At 44.0% G+C, this 18,910-nt stretch overlaps 1 protein-coding gene across 1 annotated transcript; it reads right to left on the reverse strand.

Annotated features, from left to right (window-relative positions):
* Window positions 1-395: 395 nt before the first annotated feature.
* On the reverse strand, window positions 396-10,266 carry htr5ab (5-hydroxytryptamine (serotonin) receptor 5A, genome duplicate b). Its single transcript, XM_063912964.1, has 3 exons — window positions 10,162-10,266; window positions 5,332-6,112; window positions 396-2,178 (listed from the first exon to the last, which is right to left on the reverse strand). The coding sequence occupies exons 2-3, from the start codon at window positions 6,037-6,039 to the stop codon at window positions 1,846-1,848; spliced, it is 1,041 nt and encodes a 346-aa protein (XP_063769034.1). The 5' UTR covers window positions 6,040-6,112; window positions 10,162-10,266; the 3' UTR covers window positions 396-1,845.
* Window positions 10,267-18,910: the final 8,644 nt, after the last annotated feature.

The raw sequence follows: 18,910 nt of genomic DNA on the forward strand, positions 1-18,910 counted from the left end.
AGTTGAAAGTCCGTGTTGCCCAGCGACAGCCCCAAAACATCACTGCTTTAGAGGAGATCTGCATGGAGGAATGGGCCAAAATACCAGCAACAGTGTGTGAAAACCTTGTGAAGACTTACAGAAAATGTTTGACCTCTGTCATTGCCAACAAAGGGTATATAACAAAGTATTGAGATGAACTTTTGTTATTGACCAAATACTTATTTTCCACAATCATTTGAAAATAAATTCTTTAAAAATCCTACAATGTGATTTTCTGGATTTTCTTTTCTCATTCTGTCTCTCATAGTTGAGGTATACCTATGATAAAAATTACAGGCCTCTCTCATCTTTTTAAATGGGAGAACTTGCACAATTGGTGGCTGACTAAATACTTTTTTGCCCCACTGTATGCTCACTCACATACAGCACAGCTATTAGCTGAGGATCGATGTGTCATGCTTGATTCCTCTTGTTACACTAAATTACACCATGATTTTGGGGCAATGTGAGCAGGAAACGGGAGAGATTTAAAAACAACATTAGGCAAACACCATGAGTGTTGTGTGCTGATGACTGTTTGGTTTACATTAGCTTCTCTTACTGTAATACATCATTCTTTAAAACTGCATTAGCACATGTGCTGGCTACTGAATCCATTGTTGTGAGGCTTTGAATAGCCAGTCCAAACATCCTCTTCTTTATTATTCTGGTTTGATTTGTCATTATTATTTCTGCAGTTGCTCAACAATGCATCCATTCAAAGAGGAATACCTTGCTATTCTCCTGCTTTACAAAAGGCCTGCGTGTGTGCGTGCGTGCGTGTGTGTGTGTGTGTGTAAGGAGAATTGATGTGCATAAATATCCAGCGTCAGAGGAGAGATATATTACCTTTATCTAACAGAAGACGGGGAGTGTACCTGTGTGGAGGCTTTCAGGTCAGATAATCCCTCTCTGCTGAACTCAAACAGCTTTAAATGTCATCTACAAAGTGGAGCGTTTTGTTTAGACCGTCTGTTTCTGTTTTTGTGCAAATGTTTTCTTGAATATTTCTCCCAGCTTTACTTTGAAATGATTCCCAGCAGCTTCACATATGATGATGACATCCTTTCTTTAATAAGCCTCATGTAGTGCTGCAGATGATTGAATATAGCAGGGGTATTCAAATTGGCATATAAACTCTTTTGAGGTTTTGAAAAAGCCTGTTAGCCACTCAAAAATCCCAGATGAAGGCTTGGAAAATGTCCTTTTTAGATTTAATCACTTTCATTTGCCCTGAATAAATGATCTTGGTGTCAAACCATACATTTCTGACCACGTAGAAACCAATTAGAACTAAAATAGAAAATGTGCCAATGCAATCATGGTGTAGGCTAACTAATCATGCTAACATAGAAAATAGTATTAGTGCGGTTGAGTTTCCCGAATGCTTTCTAAGAAGCCCCACGTTTTAACATTTTAGAGATAAATTACACAGAAATCTCATTAGAGGAATCATAATAGTACATTTATCACAGAAACTGATCCAGTGGTTTAAGTTCTGTGGTAGAATACAGTTTCCTCTTTAAGATTAAACTGGCTTTTTTTGAATGAACTTAGATATCTTGGACTTTTTAAAGATCCACTTCTTACATTTATTCCTCTCTGTGTAGAGTCGCTCAGACACCCGTCTCAGTCCAGCTGTGAGGTTACCTCAGCACAACTAACAGAACATAAATAACAACAACACACTGACAGTTTTATCATCATTAGTCTCTGGGTATTCATCCATCTGAAGGAGGGGGTGAGTGACGAGTGAACGGTCTATATCTGGAGGCGTCCTGCTGTGAAATGCATGCTGGTGATGTGCAGGATGTGCAGAGGGGCTCAGCGCTGCCGGGAGAAGAGGTTCCTAAGGGCGTTGTTGTAGTTCTTATTAAAGGCCGTGTATATGAGTGGGTTGAAGAAGGAGTTGGAGTAGCCCAGCCACAGGAAGATGCTCTTCCAGACGGGCGGGATGTCGCAGGAGCACAGCGGCACGATGAGCTCCGTGATGAAGAAGGGGATCCAGCAAAGTACAAAGACGCCGATCAAAATGCCCACCATCAGCGCCGCCTTTTTCTCCTTCTGCTCGCGCCACGTGTCGCCGTCCGTTTGGAAGGTCACGGTGGCGTGGCGCACGGTAAACACCATCTGCGGCTGGTGTCCCTCATCCTTCACCTGGGGGGGGAGGGGGGGGGGGGTCAGAAAATGAAGTTCATTGATTCAATAATCAATCAGACACCTTTGTAAGAGAGAGAAGAGCAATATCTTTCTCAATAAAGAAGCTGAATAGAAGTGTGAATCAGCAAGTGGATCAAGAAGCAAAGTCTTTCATTTCTGCCCCACACACACACACACACACACACACACACACACACACACACACACACACACACACACACACACACACACACACACACACACACACACACACACACACACACACACACACACACACACGACACACACAAGCTGTGTCTTAATCTGCATTTTCCAGCAGCCCATTTTTGCCATTTCACAAACACATTTTCTCCCAGAAAGAAAATGTCAACGTTAATCTGCCGACTGCCTTCTCACTCATTTGCTGCAGAGAACAGCTCAAGGCCGGCTCTATTTTCTCTTATCAGGTGAAGTTTCCCAGGTCATTCCGGCAGCCTGACTACTTTTTATGAAGACGAAGCATCCGTCTAAATGTGTCGGAAAAGGGAAGTGCACAGACTAACACTTTAAACTTGCGCGTTCTGTGCAACGGACGGAAGACTTGTTCACTCTGCAGTTTAGATGAATCAATACGGGTCCGCAGGGCCTTAAACTGATAAGACGAACGAACCAGGTCCATTTACAGCAGAGGTTAAGAGCAAAGTGCTGTTGGGATGGAGGTCTGGATTGTTAAAGATACTTCTACTCCAAATGGTGCAGAAGCTAAACTGTAGATCCTCATCCTCACATAAATACACAAACGCCATCTGGTTGATATTGGAGTGAAGAAGATATCCCCAACATCTGGAAACTGTACATTTAAATCAGCTATTGAGGAGCTAAGAGTGAGATTCAACCTTAGATTACTTGTTTCCTGTCAATACATGTAAGGAAAGCTTCCTACGGAGGCCGACAGGTGCAAACGCGCTGCAGATTAAAGACTTCATGTGCATTTGTTTCTGCACATTTCTGTTTTTAAATATGCATCGTTTCTGATTCTGCACCGCGTATCTCCAAATGGAAATGCTTTGGGTCGTTGTTTGCCAAGTTGGTGCTAACGTTGCTAGCCAGCTCACAACTTTTTTTAGGAGCTGTGAGGTTGAGTTATTTGTGCATCTAGGGCAGTGTGCACCTCACCTGCAGCACAATGATGTCTCTACGTCTTAACGTCTGCGAGTGGGAGTTGTTGATGGAGCGGTGCATTAGGTTTATTATCTCTCACATCTCCTCGACTCTTCGATGTTCGCTGGGAAATGATGAGAACCACATTTGGCTGGGTAATGAGACACGTATAATGCATCCCATAAGTTGCGTGTTTGTCTGCGGAAAGCAAAATAACTGATATGTGATTTAATTGCTCGCTACAGGAGTGATTGCCTGTTTAATGAAACTCGACACAGAGTTGGTTACGAAAACACTGCGAGACGGGGCGGACTAATTTGCAAAATTCAGCCAAATTGATGTTGCCCTCGCATAAATAATGGTATCTTTGGGGGGTTCAAAGTAAATACATTTTTATTTTCTGTTTAATATTTCTCTTCCGTGTCTGTTTGCCAACTTCTGAGACTCTGGGTGATGTGGAAGCCTTTTATAAGGGAAGGAAAAAGGTGTAAGAGCGGTGTAATCTCCATCACTGAGGTGTATCCAGATTGCATTTCCCCTCATAAAAAGTGGCCGCTGATTCAATTTTCACGGGGGAAATTTGCCTGATTAAATGTTTGCTAATGCTCGGCGAATAGATCCAGACCTTTGTGTCGGCTAATTGGAGAAACGCCAAAGCCAGGAAGGCCCATTAAAGATGCTGGAGGTGGTATTTATAGCCTGCTACCTTCTGCCTACGCACATTAACAAGCTGGCGGTGATGAGCAGGATTGCTGCAATTATTTCGCCCGTATGCTCATGCGTCCGATGCTTATGTTTCCCTGATTGCTGCTGAATAGCTCATCATGATAAATAATTGCACAGTAACTCATATTTGTGGGTCAGGGACATCAGCCAGAGGAGAAGGAGGGATATTCTGCATGGGAAACAAACTGTTGGCCGACACAGGTTACTTTAAATCTTAGCTTGTCCTGCTTTGCACAGTGTTTACTCCAGCTGTCGGGTTGCATTATCCAGCACCTTGACATCTCTTTCTCCCAGTCATTGTGCTTCTCTGTAAGCTGTTCTGTTCTGTAGGCTCATTCTATAAGTGTGAATCTATATGCCTGTGCTTCATGGTCTGTATGGACGAGTCTTAGCCCCTTAAGGTGTGTTTCTGTTCTGTCCATTACCCTCACTTAATTCCCCCTGGTGTTGGGTTCCTTCTCCTCCTGGGTCTGAGCTCTCTCTGCGTTCACATCACTCCTGGATAATGGATGCCGGTCCTCTCCACGTCTTTACATCTCTGGCTTTTTTCAACCACTTAGGGACTAGGGGATTAGTTTGAAGTATGATTCTGAGCAGTTCTTACAGGAGTCATCAGGTGTCACATTACTGTGTGTTGGTGAGGGGAGTGAGAGGTGTGAGAGGTGTGAGGGATGTGAAAGATGTGAGGGGTGTGAGGGATGTTCGTGGCATGTATAATGTCTGTGAGAAGGCTTGAGACTTCATCTGATTGCAGTGTTTGCTCTGTACTGTATGTTATAGAGGCTCTCTTGTCCGTTCAATATCACCCTGTCTCCACGCAGCTTTTATATATCTGCACCCATGTTCGCTGTGAAACTACAATGGTTCTCATTCTGTCCCACACTCCACATCGCTTACTTACTGCTCCCAGGTCAGAGCCTTTCTTTTACTGACTCTCAGAAACATTTCCTCCCCCCCGATGGCCTTTTCTTCCCCACATTTTCCACACTCACTATCTCATGCTGGGCACTTGCCAGGAGCATTGTGCTTCCCCCCTTCGCATGGGCAACACTTGAAGCCCTCTGGTGGGCCGTGTCTCCTGCATCGACTCTCTCTCCGGCTGGCTGTTTCCTACCTCTCTTCGACGGTCTCAGCTGTGTCACACTCACTGTTGTTCCTGCTTGTTTATATTTGCAATGGTTTTGAAGCTGCAGAAAAAGTCTGTACAGTTTGTTCTGGCTTCTTGACAAGGGGGAGGATAATGATACAAACACTAAATGCAAACAAATGGAATTGAATAATCACCTCAGCCATGGGTGTTATGGTGTTGGTCTTGCGGGAGCCGATGCGAAACTTGGCGGCCTTGTAGATCTTCCAGTAAACAAACAGCACGACGCAGAGCGGCAGGTAAAACGCTCCGAAGGTGGAGAAGATGGTGTAGGACGGCTCCTGGCTCACCTGGCACTTCATCCCCTCCGTGTAGGTCTCCCCCCAGCCGAACAGAGGAGACAGGGAGATGATGGACGACAGCAGCCAGGTGAGCGCGATCATCACGTTGGAGATCTTTTTCCGTGTCTTCAGAGTGTACTCCAGGTGCCTGGTGATGGACCAGTAGCGGTCCAGCGCGATAGCTGTCACATTCCAGATGCTGGCCGTGCAGCAGAGGACGTCGAAGGAGATCCAGACCTGGCACAGCACCCGGCCCAGCTTCCACAGCCGGCCGTTCAGCTCATGCACGAGGCTGAGCGGCATGACCAGGGCGGCCACCATGACGTCAGAGATGGCCATGGATGCTACGAGGTTGTGCGGCACCCGGTGGAAAGTCCTCACCCTCAGGATGGTCACCAGCACCAGCAGGTTCCACACAAACGTGGCCACCACCAGCATGGCCAGCAACGTGAGAGTGAGCACGCTGAAAACTGAGAAAGGCCGGTATATGTTTCCCCCGGGGTCATGACCGCCCAGAGCTCCACTGGAGTTGGCTGTCAGTGTGCTGGTGTTAGGATACGCCATGGTAGCTGCTCACGGCCCCGCAGCCGAGGGCCAAGAGGAGTCAGAGACAGTTCCTGCAGAGAGGGGATGCATCCTGCAGAGAGAAGCAGGAGAAGGCATTTTAAAGAGGATGTATGAGGCTTATTTTCAGGTTCATATTTGTATCTTGTGACATTAATTGGAGCTTATTGAATTTGGATTAGAAGTTCACAGAGAGGCAAAGCATACAATAAATAAAATATTCCAATACCTTTCACCATTTTTGTCATATATACTCTTAAACACACATTATTGGAATTATAAATCAAAAAGTCATCTTTCAGCCTGAAACCAGAGCCCAGTCTACTCTGATTGGTTAGCTGTTGTGATTGGTCAATCGCTTAGAGATGTCCCGCCCCCAAGCCTATCACGTACAATGTGTTGGAGCAATAGCCAATAGGAGCGTGAGTGTTTCGTAGTGATGTCACTGTGTTCCTGAAGTAAATAAAGGAGTCCAATGGTCTGTTCCGCATCCCTGATTGGATTACATAATATACGCTGAAGGTTAAAGATGCCGTACTTGCTAATAGTTTGAACTCTGGTGTAAATGCACCGGATGAGCGCTTAAGTGATTTTTCTCACAATAGTAAAAAGCTTTTGAGTTTCTCTAACAGCCATCAAGCAACCCACCTACAACTTTCAAGTGCAATTCCATCTGCTGCTTAAAAGGCTCCAACATACTCAGAGGTCTCGAAAATACCATAAATATTCAGTTTCATCAACCCACCGCTGTCCTTTGATTTGCATCAAAGTCAGACCCGTGTTGCAAAGTGAACGGTTTAAAGAGGCTCCTCTCACATTCCTCTGTGCAACATCGTGGAGTTAGCTGTTGTCTGCATTTCAGATTCACAAAAGGGAAGATTTGACATGCCAGCTTAATCAATACATCCACGGGAGCAGCTCTGGGAAGTTGCAGAGTCTAAACCACGACCCGCCGGAGCAGAAACACCATATTCAGAGTCTGTCAGCGGCATGGTGGTATCGATCTGTACCATTTACAACCTGCACAGTAACAAATGAATGGTAAATGGACTTGTACTTATGTAGCGCTTTATCCAGTCTCTTCGACCCCTCAAAGCGCTTTACATACTACATGTCATTCACCCCATTCATACAGAGTAGTACACTTTTTGCTCTAGGTAACTACCTTTCACACACGTTGGCCATGCCATCGGGAGCAAATCGGGTTTATGTATCTTGCCCAAGGATACATCGACATGTTGACTGCTAGGGCTGGGATCGAACCCACAACGTCGCAGCCACAGTCGCCCCTGTGGAAATAAATGAACAACTTGCTAGCTTTCCAACACATTGTATGTGATAGGCTAAGGGGCGGTACATCGCTAAGCTGGTTGACCAATCACAACAGAGCCGGCCAGCTAACCAATCAGAGCAGACTGGGCTCTGGTTTCAGACAGAGGGTGAAAAGAGGAGCTGCAGCACAGGCAGTATGAGGAAAATAAAGAGCTTTCTGAACATTAAAGCATGGAGACACCTGAACATGAGTATAATATGGACCCTGTAATAACCTAAATCAACTACAAACGTGTTCAAATTAAGAAATGCAGCGTTTTGTCCAGAAAGCTATGATTACTGACTCACAGAAGAATAATTTTACAGCAGCGTCACTGGGGGCAATAATGATTTCATGCCTGGTGTTTTGGAAAGCATATTTAGACAAGCCTGATTTAACACCGTCATAAGATGGTAATTATAATCATTAATTATCATTTCATACTTATAAATAAAACTCCTTCTAACAATCCTTCATGGATTTTGAGAAATCACAGTTTGTTTTACCTTGAACCAGTTTTACCCACGATCCTCAATATATATAATATCGTGTAATAATTCCAGTCGCTGTGGCGCTGGAACACGTCGATGTCTGGATGACTTATTCCCCAGGCCTCTGTGTGCAGTGTTCATAATGAGTGCGTATCATTTGTGGAAATAATTGTCTCTAATACCCCTCTTCCACGAAAAGCAGTTCCAGGGCCAGTGCCTGATTGCAAAGCAGTTTGTTCTGTTGGAATTGACTCGAATGTGACCAAACAATTATAACACAGCGGTAAACACTAACTAAGCGAAACTGTGTATTTTTACCTTACTTTGATGACCACCCATTTGCTATTATCATCGTTTTGCAAGCACACTGCTTCAAGTGTCCTTTTTATTATAGCAGCTTTCAGGTGCAAACAATACATGGGCTGCACAGGATACCATGTCAGACTATCCCAAGTACATCATAATGGATAATAGGCGGGTAAAATATGCCACAATATGGTTATAACAAGTGGTCAGATTAGCTTTGGTGGCTATGCTACCAGCACACGTAATATCAGGAACTTTAATAATGGAGATAAGATGCCAAACTGTGTCCATTCAATCTGATGCACATTCACTTAGGGGTGAATGTGCATCAGGGGACGCTGGTTGTGTGACAGTGGATGAACCACAATGGCAAACAGTTAACTGCAATTTAATCTGGCTTTGTGAGGTTAAAAGCAACATTCAATGGAGAAGGGGTATGATTTTGTTTGACTAGGACCTAATGAAAAGGATCGTATGCTTGTTGGACTTTAGGCTGCATTAATCAATCAGAACCTCCTCAGAATTAAAGGATGTTGATAAGAAGCTGCATACATACACAGTACACCCAGTGCGTTCTGTCAGAGCGATCTGCGCTCTATCAATCTCATCGATAGTCTTCGACAGGTCATCACAGTGACAGTTACGTCCCTGTCAGGTGCTGTATTTACGTGACATGTGACACTGTCTCTGAGCATCACAAACCATGCCCTCTGTAATCAAAGGGTCCAACCGAGCACTCTCTGCTCCCTCTTCTCCCAGCGCCTATTAACAAGCCTAATAGCCGTGAAATTTGACAACCATTGTGTAGGAAACAGGCAATCAAACATCCCCCGTTCCCTCCCTTAGACGGGGGCTGTCACTCTCTTTGGGAAAGAGGCATGAGAGAGGAGTGAGAGGAGACACCCTGAGAGACAGGAATCACGCTCACTGACGTCAAAGCATAACAACTGGATGCTTCTCAGAGCGTCAACCCGGGTCAGTGTCTGTCCTGAGACCTGAGAGTGCCAGACGGTGCACTGGGCATACTTTCTGCAGAGCCTTGTGAGGAATTAAACTGGCACACAGGGTGATTAACATCTCATTACCGGTGATAGGATCGTTCGCTTTTTAATACAAGCAGCACTAACAGGGTTATAACAGAGGAACATTTCCATATTGTTTGCAGAGCTGCAGCATGGAGGAATCTCCACATATATTTCATTATAATGAAGTAATTAGCAAGTCCGTAAATAAATCCTCCTTAGTAAGAATGGCAGCAATGGAAAGTAAGATGAATGTTTTTGCGTTTTAAATTAAGTTCTCATTGCTGCAAATTAATTCTGCTCAAACAATAGTCATTTGCAATTCCTACTTGGCTATTTTGAATAGTTTCTGCTTCTTATGCAGGCTTTTTTTGTGTGGCACTTCTCAGCGTGCTGAAACAAAGCACAACCACTGAAGGCTGCCAGCTGCAGGTGCAGGTGGAAAGTACGCTTTGTACTTTGACAAGTACTTTAACAGCTCTATTCCTTTTTGTCTTTGTGTACAAATACTGGTGACCTGGTGACTGCTCCTGCAGACTCTCTCTTTGTGCAGCGCTCTTCACTCTGGCATGGTTATAAGCTCATTTGATATGCAATGTTCAATTTTCCCGAGGCTTTAAAGCTCTGAAATGTAGCAGGTGGAAGCTGAGGTATGTGGATGTGTCCTCGTCTGAATACAATAAAGGAGCGCGTGAGGCTTGTAATTTAATGTAGTGCTGTGCATTCAGCAGCTGTAGCACTTTATCTCTCGTTGGGTGGAACATGCTTTTAAATAAATGTAAAACACTTAAAGCGAGCTCCTCTTACTCATTGAGAGGATGATTTAAAGGTGCATTATTCATTGAAATACACAGTTCCTGCAGAATTACTCCCCGGAACAATAACTTTAAACATATTCCCTGCGGAGCTCACGTTGTCCCATGTGGCTTCCTCTCTTCACTTGGAAACATGCTCGGATTTTAATGCACAAAAAAGCGATTCACAAGCCTACCTCATTGACAGTTCGGCGTGAAACAGTCCTCCATGAGAAGATGCGTTCTCGGTCTTAACCGCTCCATCAAAATCCACTCCGTGTGTGTGTGTGTGTGTATGTGTGTGTGTGTGTGTGTGTGTGCGCGCGCGTGTGCGCGCGCGCGCGCGGATTGACAGCACAAACACACCTCGCGCTGAGGAAACACAGCCGCTGGAATGAACCACGCACTTGTTGGGAAAGGGGGGAGTCTGGTTCAGATGGTGAACAGCGCGCTTTCTTCGCACGTGGGCGACAGCATGTTCTGTTCCGCTCAGAAACCCTCTCTCTCTATTCTGCAGAGAGCACAGGTTTCCCTAGGACACACGAGTCCTGCCGCTTTATGGTGGATGCTATCATCAGTAACGAAGTACATTTACTCAAGTACTGTACCTCTGGGGTGTTTGTGTCTCCTCCCTTACTTTGGTTTCTCCCGGTCAAATCTGACCTGTCTGTTTTAACTGCTCTTACATTAACACAAAATCCCCACATTTGATTTAACTTTAATGTCTCAGACTGCTGGTTTACATGAGTAACTGCAGCTAATTCACAAAGCACAGACACTTAACATGTATTCCAGGATGCTGTTACTACTTTGTACTTTAACTCCACTACAGGTCTTTTATACCTTTTAGTTACTGGGCAGATTTGGATTACTGATGTATAAATAAATATGATCTTAAATCAAACGTTAGGTATACCTGGAGTACATTCTTTCCATAAAGACACTTGCTTTGTCCTGAGAAAATCTCTCAGTATTATTTATTTAATTAAATAATCATATTCTGCACCCGCTGCTCTTTGCAATCACACTCTGCTTACAGGAATAGATCACTCTGTGACTGTTTAGCATCCAGGTATAAATGATTTATTTAACGTGTTTTCATTTAGTAAACAACGCTATCTTGCCTGTTAATAATATACATCTGACTATGTAAGACCAGGATAAGGGAGGATGATCTAAAATGAATCCTGTTGGATTTTATAATATCAGACTCTAATTATTATATATAATTTGTATACTTAAATGTAAAATATTATGTATGTATACATATTTTTACAATTCGATCTAGAAGAAAGCATTGCAAAGGACTCCCTAAAGGAGGCTAATGTTGGGCTATAAAGGAACTACAGCACGGTCACATGACTTCACGTCACCACCGCTAAGCTAAAGGAGGCTAATGTTGGGCTGTAAAGGAACTACAGCACGGTCACATGACTTCAGGTCACCACCGCTAAGCTAAAGGAGGCTAACGTTGGGCTATAAAGGAACTACAGCACGGTCACATGACTTCACGTCTCCACCGCTAAGCTAAAGGAGGCTAATGTTGGGCTATAAAGGAACTACAGCACGGTCACATGACTTCACGTCTCCACCGACCAAGCTAAAGGAGGCTAACGTTGGGCTATAAAGGAACTACAGCACGGTCACATGACTTCACGTCTCCACCGCTAAGCTAAAGGAGGCTAATGTTGGGTGTGATGACGTTGAGTAGTCTCATTAGGACACTTGTTGGCAACCCGCCTAAGCCTTGTGATAATAAGCTGATATTCAGAAGCAGAATCTGTAGGCTGCAAGTCCTCAAATTTCTCCGCAGGAAGAGCACCCTATAGGGCACGTCTTTTCCATTTAAAGGAGGGACATTAGTGCACTGCATCACGATTCTGCCTATGAAAGGGCACCTTATCACCCTGGAGGGTCTTCATGTTTTATCTAACATATGGGAAGAGGACACTTTTCTTCCCACTGTCCACCAGTGACTTTGAAAGTAACTGACATCCAGCTGTCCTTTAATATTATATGACAGTACGGAGCAATGCCCTGAGTGTAAACCTGCTGTTCAGCTTAGCAGACACATCTTCAGTCACCGTAATGAGTAGTGATAAATGAGAGTGAAGGTTTCGTACAGTAGCCAGCTCCTTGTTCATTAGAGTCACAGAGTAATGTTGGCCGCACAACCTGCATTAAGTACCTTGTTAAAACAATGCATGCACTCTGCTTTATAGCAACTGCTGCACAATAACTGTCACATCTTCCACTTCCTTCACTCCTTAACCTTGGTGAGTAAACTGTCTGTTTATCTAATTATAGCTTCCTTTGAATACCTGGGATTTGTTTGAAACATCCGCTGAAGAACGATGAGTGTGCTTCGGTTACCATCTGATATGCAGCTGCACACATTAACCTCACTCAAGGGAAACATTTGAGAAGCTGTAGTCTTTCCCTGCCTCCCAACTCCTCCCAACTCCTCCCCCTTTACTCCCTCTTGTCTCCTTTCCTTCCTCCAAATACCTCCTTCATTTTCTTCCAATCTAATTTGTAATACTTCCCATTTGCCCTACTGTATGTCTCCTTTCTTACTTCCTCTCCTCTACCTTTGAGTCGTTTCCTTCATCCTGTGTCCTTTCCTTCCTCCCTATCTCCTACACTTGAGTCCCTATATCTTCTTTATTTCCTCCCTCATTTCTTCCCATGTTTAATACTTTCCTTTTGCCCTTCCCTTCCTTCCTCTCTTTCTCCTCCTCTTGTGTGGTTTCCTTCCTCCCTCTGTTGTCTCTCCTTCCTCCTGATGCACGGTTACTGTCGCTGCTGAATAACATTTTCTGTGAAATTGTGTCTTGCTAATTACGCAGCTATGAAGGCATTAATGCAACCCACTTAAAGTGTCAGTGCAAAGTGCTGCTTATTAAAACGGATGACATACTTGGCCGTGCAGCTGTTTAGCTGTTTGGTCTGCAGACTCGATCAGTTCAGTAGCTTAAGATGAAAAGGACTCGCAGTTGATTTTCAAGAGCTAAACAAAACCCAGAGCACTAATCAAGCGTAACATTTAACTCTGTGTCACCGGAAGAATCCCGCTGTGTCCCGTTACTAGCGGCGGCTAATCACCTCGCTGAATGCAAACATCACGCTTCCTTCTGCTCACCTCTCTGGTCCGAGGACATCTTCTATCCATGTGTCTTCTATACGTGTTGCTGTAAATCACATCGCAGACCCTGTCAGCTACTACACGTTTAATGTGCTGACAAATGACCAGGTCATTTGATTTAGTAGTCTTGGATCTGGGACTTTAGCTGATAAACCTGCCACATAAGTGTATCTGGCCTGCAGTAAGTGTATGTTCAGTTTATAAGAATGTGATTTCATATTAGGAACCCCTCCGTCCACCCTATGATCCTGCAACGCTCTCTTAAAGCAGCCCTACTGTGCTTTTTAGGGGTTTCTCTTTCCTGTTCTATAGGTTTTTGTGCATGTAAATGGTCTGGCAATCTTAAAATCTCAAAGAGTTTCTCCCCAGCAACACCCACATTCTTTTGACTTTATCTTAGAGATTTTATGTGTGGCACTACATTACCTGACAGGCACAGGAGGTAAAGTATACACCTTTTTGATCTTGAATCATACACTCCCCTGACAGTATTGATAATGCTAAGCTCTGCTGTCGTGCATCCCTGACGGTTAATGATAGCTTTCTGCTGCACCACCCACACCTAATTAGAGTGTCAGTGTGTGTCGGGAGAGGCAGCTGTAGGTTCAGACAGGCTAGGTTTTAGTCTGTGATGTGCTGACACAAGCAGCTCTGGCACAGGAGATTCAATAAACTGTGAGAGGAGGTCCTCTTTGATGGTCCGGGAGTAGAGAACACAAGGAGTCGAGCTTCCTGCACATGAACAACGCTCACGACTTGTACTGCATGCTCAAAAAATATGTGTCAAGGTTGACTCAGTGTGACCCCAGAAACAGTGTAAATGCCAAGTCTTTGCATGCAGACTGTCTGGCTTCTTGCGTCCAATGCTAGCGCTAATCTGCTAATGCTCATTTTCCACTCATTCCTTGCTTTTATTGTGGAGTATTTGACTTATGTAGGGTTTATATGAAGCAGGTTGGTTAAAACCGAGCATTTCTCTTCTTTATCGCACATGTTTAACCTATAAATGTAGCTTGTCATTTGCACACTTTTACCTAAAGAAATGAAACGTGGTCTTGCTTCAGTAAAAAGGCTTTAGTAAACTGTGCTAACAACTATTGGATTGATTGCCATGGCATTTTAAACTCTTTTTTATCTCTCGTAGAATGAATTTAAATCACATTTGGTGCATCAATTACATGATTCATACTCAGGTGCTCAATGTAAAATGATTTAGGGACAGTGTTCCCTGACGGTAGAAATATTAGTCATAGAGAAACGTCCGTTGTTTTTGTTAACCTTCATCTTGATGTAAATTGAAATAAAGCACCATCTACAGAATTCACTGTTCCTATAGAGTCACATATTTCTGATTTAGCATCTACAGCTGAATTTTATTGTGCATTCCTCTGTTGCATAATGACAAAAGAGCCTCTGAATCATTGAACCACAGAACCAGACGTTTTACTTCCTCTGTTAAGGTGTTGTTCACACTCAGTCCTCCCCTCCTCTGTGAAGCGTTCGCCTGGTTTCGTATCCGACATGAGGGACAGAGGTGTCCTCATTGTGCAGCAATCATCGTGATAAATTGCTCCGACCCCGTGTGGCGCCGTGATCTCGCCAAGACTAGAAATACCTCTGCAGCTTGTTATGTTAGGACAGTATCGAGGTGCTGTAAATGACTTGTTTACTGTCCTTAAAAGACACTTTTCAGAGAGGAATGGACATGTTGTTGCAGGAGTGAAAGGTTCTCTGTATGATCACTCAGTACAGAACATATTCTGCTTATTTTCAGGATGGTATTAGTGTTTATTTGCTCTCCTGGGACATGTCTCCATGCTTTAATGTTCAAAAAGCTCTTTATTTTGCTCATACTGCTCTCTTATCACCCTCTGTCTGAAACCAGAGCCCAGATGTCCCGCCTATTAGCCTGTTAAGTGCAATGTGTTGGAGCGCTAGCCAATAGAAGCATTACACAGTGATGTCGCTATCTTACCGAAGTAGACAAACTGACTCAGAGATGCTTCTAGTATATTAAAATGCATTTTTTAAGGGGAAAGCTTGCCTTTAAATCGCCTTTCTACCTACATTTTACAAACCCAGGATGTTTAGTACATGCATATCAGTCAGTGAAGTATTTTTCTGTCCTTTTTAAACACAATGCAGATGATATATGGAGTCTTATTCGACTTAAAATCATTGTATATGTCTGTCAAAATAGGAATCCACATGTCCTTTATCCTATAATGAATTCCCCCTCTCTTAAGGGTACACAATTGTTCCAGATGAGTTCATTATCTCTGTGAATACGGCTTTTAATTCAAGTGGTTAAATGCCCGTTAAGCACCTCAACTCCACCAAGAACAGAGGAGTTATTGCCCTTTTATTAAATGTTGCTATAATTGGATGTTACCCAGACTACTGTCACTAAATTCCTTAAATAATTACCACCCTTTGAATAATTGAAAAGAGTAGCTTACACATGAAACAAAGGCTAATTTGATCATTTTCATTTAATTATTCTTCAACCGGAGCTTTTTAATTGAACTCGTTAATGGGTGTTTTTGACTGGAGACCGTCTAATTTCACGTCTAACGCCTCGAGTCATCCCCTGACTTATCTTCTCGTGGTGGATAGCCCGAGGTAGTGCCCTAAAAAAATAAGGGGAATTATAAAAAAAGAAGCACTCAAGGTCATGTGTCGAGAAAAGTCTGAGATGAGCCGTTCATCTGTCGCTCCCAGGGACCAGCCAAGGTAAGGCTGAGGCTTCATATTTCTTTAAAATAGAATTAGCATTAGCACAAAGAAGTGGGTTTTAGAATTACAAATACTACCTTATATTGCCTCCTGCAGCACGGAGACCCGGGGAGTAACATCTTGCATGTAGGACACAAAACTGTGTTACTGTATTATAAAGAAATCAGATCATTGTTTCGTTTCTAAAAGTTGAGCTGTTCTGCCTGAAGCTGCTTCATGGTTTTGGTTTATTTGTTCTGTTTTAATCCAGCAGGTGAACCTATATGTTCATAGCGTGTACTTGTCTCATGTCTGGCGCCTACTCCTCCTCCTCCTCCTCCTCCTCCTCCTCCTCCTCCTCCTCTCTCGGTTACAAAAAAGAAGTGGTGCAGGGAATCCACACACACACACACACACACACACACACACACACACACACGCACACACACACACACACACACACACTTGTCTCACACACACATGTTGTCACAGACACCATGGCAGAGAGCTCTTGTGTAGCAGTATGGAGGGCCCTTTAGTCTGTAATTCGGTGCAATCAGAGTCCCCAGACCTTTGGGGTACAATGATTCAGACACTTGAAGCTGATCCCTCTGGCAGACAGCAAACACCGAGGATACACTGTTCTCTGTGGGCTTAATGTGAAGTCTGCAGAGCCGTCTGTCCTCTTTCTGCGTCTCACCTGGCACAGTTTCGTCACCCTTGTCCTCATTTTGTAAAACTGTACGTTTTCTGTATCCTGATTGCACAATCTGCTGCCCCCGCGTCCTGTTCACACATTACAGTGCCTTCTGTTGTGAGTACATTTCTGTAACCTTGATCACATTGGCAATTTATTTCAGTGCCTCATTTAGCGGGAACTCTGCAGAGCGTTATTATCTCCGGGGTTTCATAACTGCAGAACTGATTCGCTTTCGGGGTCGTCGCCAAAACAGCCCCAGTTGCTGCACACACAGAGGTGGAGAATCACTTCGCTGTTATTTAGTTTTGTGTACAAGTGCGATGAAGTAATTATGCTTTCATAAACACTGATTGTGATGGAATAGGAGACTCAACTACAGTCGCAGAGCCGCCTGTAGTGATGATGGTGGGGCTCAGTAGTTAGATTTTAACCTCCTTACTGTCATAAAGCAGTCTGTTGTGAGGGTTTGAGTTAAAAAGGCCTTATCCTGCTGGTTAATATTTGTCTATTTTGTCTCTCCTGGGACATGTCTCCATGCTTTAATGCTCAGAAAGCTCTTTATTTTTCTCATACTGCCCCTTTCTACCCTGAAACCAGAGCCCAGTCTTCTCTGACCGGTTGTGATTGGTCAACCAGCTTAGAGATGTCCCGCCCCCTTAGCCCTTCAGTACAATGTGTTGGAGCACGAGTGTTCCGTAGTGATGTCATAGTGTTCCTGAACTTTGGGATCGTTAAGCCTCTGCAGATCCTTATGCTCTACTCCAGCTTCTCAAATGTGAATATTTTCCTGCTTTTCTTTTATAATATCTACGGTTTCTGAACCGTTTCCTGGACTGAACGAGACATTTTCACCTGTGGGAATAATTACCTGCACCTTGTGGCATTTTGTGGAACAAGTAAAAAAACAAACAAGCAAGAAATAATTGTACGTTGCAGCAAGAAGAACGTACCGTCCTCATTTTAAAAGAGAGGGTGCATTGGGAGTGTTATGTGGGGATATAAACTAAATGTTTTTCTGGAGTAAACTTAATAAAGATCTGTTCCTGAACTTCCAGCAGCAAGCAACTTCCAGGGGAGTCTTATAGATCTCACCCCGTAAAAACAACATAACACATCATCTGAGGTGATCAAAATGCCCTGTTTTTATAGCATCTGTGATTTCAGGGCAGTGGTGAAACATTTATCCGCCAAAAACAGAAAATCAGATTCCTCCTCCCAGGCCAATTTACCAACCGGTATCAGATCAGACAGGTCCAATCAAATTATAACTACTCCTTCCCTGGCAAAACAAATAGTCCTGTTATAATAAATACAAGTCGTTTAAAGATATCTGGCGCTGCAGAGTCTATTAAATTGCCTCCCGGATGTGGCTGTGGTGTTATCACATTTGTTCTCCTGAGGCTGGATCCTCCCCGGGGTGAAACAGAAAAAGAACCGGGGGGTGTTTCACTGTCTGCCGGGCTTGTAATTGTTTCTATACTCTCCAAAGACCCTTCTCGCACCATAAGAGAAATAACCTAGATATGCAAATGTGCACTCCCCCATTTAATTGAATTCATATAATTATGCAGAGAGATGGAGGGACTGAAGCATGCTCGTCAGATAAGCATCAATTGTGTCTGACATTTTGTCCGAGGGGTCCTTTTGGAATCAACAAACAGTGGGAAGGACGTAATCAATACGAGGAGAGGTTTAATGTAGTGACTAAATGCATAAACATGACCTTGTGACCCCGTCTTAATGCTCTGATTTAAATTCAGCCTAACGCCGACCTGTGTGATTGAGCAAAGTTCAGCGCGCTTATGAAATGCAAACATAAAACATAAACTTAGTCTGGAAAGTCTGGAAATGTGTGTGCATTATTAAAGAGGCCCTATTTCCTGTAAACACCTCTGTTGGACTCCTTACGGAACACGGTGACATCAGTATGGAACACGGTGACATCAGTATGGAACACGGTGACATGACTACGGAACATGCTGACGTCACTCCCGAACACGGTGACGTCACCACGGAACACGCTGACGTCAGTACGGAACACGGTGACATCAGTACGGAACACGGTGACATCAGTATGGAACACGGTGACATGACTACGGAACATGCTGACGTCACTCCCGAACACGGTGACGTCACCACGGAACACGGTGACGTCACCACGGAACACGCTGACGTCAGTACGGAACACGGTGACGTCACTACGGAACACGCTGACGTCAGTACGGAACACGCTGACGTCACCACGGAACACAGTGACGTCACTACGGAACACGCTCGGTGACGTCAGTACGGAACACGCTGACGTCACCACGGAACACGGTGACGTCACTACGGAACACGCTGACGTCAGTACGGAACACAGTGACGTCACTACGGAACACGCTGA

This window comes from Eleginops maclovinus, chromosome 21, assembly GCF_036324505.1.
Source record: "Eleginops maclovinus isolate JMC-PN-2008 ecotype Puerto Natales chromosome 21, JC_Emac_rtc_rv5, whole genome shotgun sequence".
Lineage (NCBI taxonomy): Eukaryota > Metazoa > Chordata > Actinopteri > Perciformes > Eleginopidae > Eleginops > Eleginops maclovinus.